Source organism: Arachis duranensis, chromosome 9 (assembly GCF_000817695.3).
Source record: "Arachis duranensis cultivar V14167 chromosome 9, aradu.V14167.gnm2.J7QH, whole genome shotgun sequence".
Taxonomy (NCBI): Eukaryota; Viridiplantae; Streptophyta; class Magnoliopsida; order Fabales; family Fabaceae; genus Arachis; species Arachis duranensis.
Window position 1 is genome coordinate 117,330,296 of NC_029780.3, and position 6,948 is coordinate 117,337,243.

The 6,948-nt window shown below is 27.2% G+C and overlaps 1 protein-coding gene across 1 annotated transcript; it reads right to left on the minus strand.

The window, feature by feature from the left end:
• Positions 1-652: 652 nt before the first annotated feature.
• LOC127741688 (putative F-box/LRR-repeat protein 9) lies at positions 653-3,963 on the minus strand. The gene is made up of 2 exons (XM_052254810.1): positions 3,537-3,963; positions 653-1,513 (listed from the first exon to the last, which is right to left on the minus strand). The coding sequence occupies exons 1-2, from the start codon at positions 3,941-3,943 to the stop codon at positions 673-675; spliced, it is 1,248 nt and encodes a 415-aa protein (XP_052110770.1). The 5' UTR covers positions 3,944-3,963; the 3' UTR covers positions 653-672.
• Between the last annotated feature and the right edge of the window lie 2,985 nt (positions 3,964-6,948).

The following is a 6,948-nucleotide window of genomic DNA, read 5'->3' on the forward strand; positions in this document are numbered from 1 at the left end:
TCCTTGCCCCCTCTGCCTTTTGTTGTGTGCCACAATGCCATGATGAATGGAAGAAGAAGATTTTTGGTGAAGATTCTAAAGTTCATTTGGAATTAATTACTCACTAATCTTACTTCTTTTTGTCAATTAATTACTCACTATATAATCACCCAAAGAGGAAAGTAAGGGAAAACATAATAGAATATTAATAGAGTCCAGAACTAAAAGTATCATAGGTAAACCAATACAAGACATTATTAAACCAAATCCAACTTGTGAAATAGATAAAACAGAACAAAGCAAAGCAAAATTCTTCAACTGAGAATGTAATTTCTTATTGGCATTAATCATAGACCAAGATATTAACCTATCACTGCCAAAAGCAAAATTCTAAGCATAGTTGTAACACTTCTTAGTTAGTTTACTCAATATTATTAAATACAAAAATCTTTTACGACATATCTATAAACCTTTTTTGGTATAGTCATCAAAGACAAGACAAGAAAATAAACAATGCGACAAAAAATATCATATTTAATTTCTAATCAACAAATAATATCTTGTACCAACCAACAAAACCAATAATAAACGCTCAAAATAGCTAGAAATTAAATCATCAATTGCACATCTTTTAGTTTTCAAAATTGGCCACATGATATCTCTATCCTCCCCTACCTCCTCTTGTTCTTGAATTCAATCTTCAGAATAATAATTGTAATTCCTCTCCAAAACACATGCTTCTGAGGTCAATCTTACTTGCCTTTTCTCCGTGTTTCTTCCCTTTGGATACGGTAGGCGTTCTTTTTTCCGGCGAGATCTTTGAAGCGTTTTGAATTTTTTAGTACTCTCTCGCCTTTGCCTTCTTCTATTTTTCATAGTGACCCATGTCATATCAACATCCTCCCAAACCTCCTCGTCTTCATATTTTACTACTAAGTCAAGTTTGGCTATTTTTTCATCTTGAAACCTCTGCCATTTCTCTACTAAAATGTTAAAATTCCAATTCTTCATTGCCTCTTCACAAGGTAGTAAAGAACAAAACTCATAGTCAATTGTTGATGCACCTAAAATTGGAAGTCTAAAATCCTTGATTCTTCCTTGCAACATTTCTATTATTATTTTTCTTTTCAAATCAAGGTTGATACAGTGACGTAAATCTAGAGATTTCAGATGTGGACAACCGTTAAGAATAGCATGCAAACCATCATAATCCAAATTGCTTTCAACAAGTTGGAGATGGCGTAATTGTGGCATGCTTCGTGCAATAGCATATGCATATTCATTACCGGCGAGGAGGTGACAAGAAGAAATGTGATCATAACAATACTGTCGGTGGTGGCTGAATTTGAAGGTTTTTAGAAGAGGGCAAGCTTGACCCAAAGATTCTAAATAAATCGGGAGAATACAGTGGCAATTGGTAACTTCAAGCTCCTCAAGCAAAGGAAACTTCTTAGCCGAGTCACGCAACACTCTTTTTGATATGCGTGCGTAGTCGCACTTGTAAAGTCGTAAACGCCGAAGACGACTTCCACAACTGTATATAAAATCACCAATACAATCATAACATTATTATCAAAAGGAATTTTATCATGCATTGTTAAATAGGGATATTCATTGATGTAATCCGCATATCCGCGGTATTTATCTGAATCCGATCAATAAGTTTATTGGGTCGGATCCGATCACATTTATAGAATCGAATTATGAATTTTACATATTCCGGATCAGTTAAAAAAACGTAAATTTTTTTTGCTTTATTTCAACTAATAATTATCATATATATTATATTATTTTAATATTATTATTTAAAAAAATTATGTTTAATATTTTTTAAAAATAAATATATTTAAAAGAGTAGAAAAAAGAATTTTATTAATATTTTTTAATAAAAATAAGATTTTAAAAATATTTTTGTGTTTTGCAAATATACCCGATATCCGATCCAATCAAATCAGCAAATGTGCGGATGAGATCGGATCCAAAATAAAAAATTGCGGATATCTGATCCGATAATTTTAGTGCAGATCAAATCGAAATTTTAGTCATATCTGATCCGATCCGCGTTCATCCCTCGTTGTATGATTAATAAAATTTATAATTTTTTATCAATATTTAGATAATATTTTAAATTTAAAATTTTAGTAGTATAAAATTAAAATATTGACTCTCTAATACAGTGTTTTTACTAAACAGATCATTGATAAGAATTAAAATTCGAGGAGTGCTAGGAATCAACAAATTTTGTAATTTGTAGTCATCATTAATGTTTGTAATGGTATGAAATTACATCTAATGGTATAAAATTGTTCACTTTTTTCTTATTGATAAAGTGTTGGTCAGATTTTAATAAAACTGCTGACAGCTTTAGACTTTCTCTTAAAATTAATTGATAAGAACAGAAATAAAATAAATAAATTTGACTTTTATAAGTATAAGAAAAATATACAGAAAATTTTTTACAAATATTCTTTTTCTATTATTAGAACTGTCTTTTGAAATATAATTTACTTAAAATTGTAAACCTATATTTGAAAAAAAAAACTTTTAATAAATACAAATAATAATATTATATTTAGTAAAATAGTTTTTATAATTAAGATTTTTTTATTATATCAGACTTTTTCATTTTAATAAATATAATTAACATTAAAAAATAATTTTTTAAGTATTTTTAAGAGCATCTTAACTTTTAAAAGCTGTAACTATAAACATATAATTTTTTATTTACCGAATATAACACAAATAAAGTGCTAATAATATCTTGATAACTCTCTAATAATTAGAATTATATTTTCATATCTTTTATGATAGTTTATGAATTTATTTTATTAAAATTTAACAAAAAATGTCTAGTTTAGATTATTGTTAACTAATATTATTAGACAAATAAAGAATGATATTTGTATAAATTTTAGATTATGTTAAAGGTAAAATCAATCAAAGAGACACAAGCATGCATAAAATCAAATGACAACTCGTAAATAATGCAACTTATTTGGACTAGAAAAGAAAAACAAAATGCAGAAAAGTAACAAAAGCACATGATTTCTATCAAATTAAAACTGCAGTGTCATGAAAGTTAAGAAAATCAAATTGCCAAATGAGAATTACATTAAAATTTTATGAAAATTCAAAGATTTTCAACTGCCACGCACAATCACATTTTCTTCAAATATACATGTATATGTTAAGAGTTGAAAATACTACATTTTTTCCTCTATAAAAAGAAAACTCACTCAAAATTTAAGACATAGAGTTTTTAGTGAAAAATACACTCATAAACGAAAATACATTATAGAAAAAAGATAGTTATTAGAGAAAATTAGAGTTTATAATCAACAATCCAACTTCACTTTTCAATAATGTACAAATTTTTTTATTACTTGAACTTAGTAGTGCACTTATTAAAAGGTGTGGGCGTCTATCTCACGACATGCTTTTCTAAAATTGTTTACCAAACCAAGCATAAATATAACTATAACTAATTTTTTTTTGAGAATCCTTAATCTACAATTTTCCACAATAGAATATATATGTATATGTATAGATGCGCTTACGAATTAGCGATGTGGTTGAGGAGATACTTGGTAGCAAAATAGTCAATACTTATGTCCACCAAGAGACCGCAGCTGCGTTCGATGGTACGGCGGCACAGCGAACTCAATTGGTAGTCCATGAATTTGGGAAACCCCACGACGCGCATGTTGATCACGCGCCACGTGTACGGATCCTTGCAGATGGTCCGCCAGAGCATGCACACTCGCTGGACACTGGTGAGAACCTCTATGGCTCCGAGCTTCTCGAAGATGATAAGAATGAGTTCCACCGGAAGATGGAGCCAGTTTCTACTACTCTTCTGTTCTTGGCGCTCTTGGTGGGGGCGGCGCAATAATGGATTCGTATACCAAATGAATGATGAAGGCGATTCTGGTGCAAACAAGCGGCGTTGGAATTCCGCTTCCATCGAATAACTCGGACAACGAAGATGCATTTCTCTTTTTGCCGTTTCGCGAGCTCGAGAGAACAATGCTTATTTATATACACGTTGCTACTTGACGCGCAAGATAGAAAGAATAAAAGAAAGAATAGGGTTTGAGTTGGATGAACTTTTGAGGTAAGTTATAGTATTGGTATGAATAGTATTTTTAATAGTGTGAGATTATATTTAATAGTGAGAGATTATTCATTTTTTTTATAATTAAGTGTTGATTTATAAAATAGAAAAGTTACTGCGCCCTAAACTTTCTCAAAAAGGTTATATACGTGGCCCTGACAGTAACCAAATAAAATCCTGCCATTACAATAGACTTGCGCCTCAGGGCAGACAAAATAAAAATTTTAAAAAATTAAATACATAAAATATGAAATTGTAACTTGACCATTTAAATGTTTACCTCATAAAAATCAACCTCTACTACTAAATAATTATTTATATAAAATATATGTTAAAATATAAAATAAACATACATAAATACATAATAACTAATTTAAATTTTAAAGTGAATGTTAATACAAAGGACACTTTTTAGCCAAGTCACACAACACTTCATTTGATATACCGTCGTAGCACTTGTTAAGTCGTAAACGTCCAAGACCACTTCCACAACTCTATATAAAATTATTATCAAAAGGAATGTTACTATGCGTTTTGTTACTAATAAAATTTATTATTTTTTATTAATATTTATATAATATTTTAAATTTGAAGTATTAAATTTTAGATTCTAAATTTAAAATTAAGATATTAACTAATATTAATAAAAAATATTTACTCTCTAACTTCTTTTTTATTAAAAGCAATANTCTATTATTAGAAGTGTTTTGAAATAGAGAAAGAATAGAAACAACGTTTTTTTTTTTTAAATTAAATTTTGAATTAATTAAGTTTAATCATAATTTAGATTTTTTTAATTTTTGTCGCAACCGTTCTCTCGCGATTCTGTGCCACTGCTGCTGCTGTATCGCAACCTCAGTATCTCGCAGTTATTGTCTCATTACTTGTTTCTTATCAAATAAGTCAGACGATCATTTTACTATGTATGTGTGCAGATGCTCCTTTTCATTTTAAAGTTGGTGTTTATTTGAGTATATTATTGGTATTTTACTTAATTTGCTTGATTTTGTATGCACATATTCCGCAAGATGTTCATTTTACTATGTATGCGGATGGTTATTTTTACTAAGATGTGAATATTTATTTGGGTCATACTATTTGGAGAACAAAATAAAGGGACACGCGATGAAAGTGGCGAAGACACGACGTAACGGTGTGGAAGTAAGAGCAGAGGTCCAACTTGTGAAATAGATAAAACAGAACAAAGCAAAGCAAAATTCTTCAACTGAGAATGTAATTTCTTATCTATTATATATCTATTATTTTATAACCAAAATGTACCACACGTCACTCCTTTATTGTAATTGAAATCAAATATTTTTCTGTAAAATTAAAGAGTTCTTCCCTTCTCCATCTTTCTTTCTCTATTTCTCTCATTCATTTAACTATTCTATCTATTTTATATATCATTATCAATATCAATGATTCATTACTAATTTGACAATCAAAATGTGCAATATGACATTCTTTAATTACATTAAAATTAAAATATTAAAATTAAAATTGAAATATACCTATATTATATATCATATATTACTATCTAATTTGATAATCAAATGTGTCACATGACACTCTCTTATTAAAATTGAGAGAAATTTTTTTTCAAAATTAATAAACTCTCTTCCTAAATTTTCTCATCTACCTCTCTCCATTTTTCTATTTATCTCTACTATTTTTACTCTATATATAATTTATATTTTATATTAGTAATTTGACAAATTAAAATATGTCATCTGATATTTTTTATAATTAAAATATTTTTTTCCAAAATTAACAAACTCTCACTCTCACTCACACTCTCATTCTTCATCTTTATCTTTCTGTCTCTTTTCTCTCATTTTCTATTTTTTCTATCTTTCTCTTCTACAGAAAATAAAATTAACAAAATAATATAATTTAAATAAAAATATTATTATTATTGTTATTATATACATATTTTTTTAGTTTTTTATTTAGTGTTAAATTATCACCGCTTATCTTTCTAATTTATATTTTCATTGCTCTTCTTTCAAATATTTATTATATAAAATTTGGAGAGAATACTAATATTATAATTAAAAGTTAGAATCAAGATTCAATTATTTAAAAAAATTAATTTGAATTTAATTGTTTTAAATAAATTAATTTTGAGTTAATTTTATAACTATCAGTATAATTTTTTTATGCTAATATCTAATTATATTTTTATATACATAGAGAGAAAAAATATTATTTTAAAATAGCAAGTATATAAATTAATTATTTTTATTTGTGCAACAGATTTAACCGTTAATACATAATTAAACATAAAAGTATACACATTAAATTATTTTAAATTTTAGATAACAAATGTTAAAATTAATTATTAATAAAAAATTAGACTTTTTCATATAAAAATAATAACTAAAAATTTTATTATTTATTTTTTTATCTATAGATACATACTTTGGTCTTCTTAGCCATAGACTTTTATTAACCTACGACTTTTTTTGTAAAAATAGTTTGATTTTATAAATTTTTTGTACCACACATAATCTATACTGTCAGAATGAAATGGATCATTATTTTAAAAAATTTATATTTTCGTAATATTATTAAGGATAAAAATACTAGTTGGCATTAATCATAGACCAAGATATTAACCTATCACTGCCAAAAGCAAAATTCTAAGCATAGTTGTAACACTTCTTAGTTAGTTTACTCAATATTAAAGCCAAATTCTATGGTGCCTTTTGTTTGCTGTCTAACTTTTACCTAAATTATTTTTTTAGGGGTAAGTGTTGTTTTGGTCCCTAAAGTTGAGCGTGAAAATCAAAACCGTCCCTATTCCTATTTTAGTAATAAAAGTTATAAAATAAAAAAAAACACATGTTCCG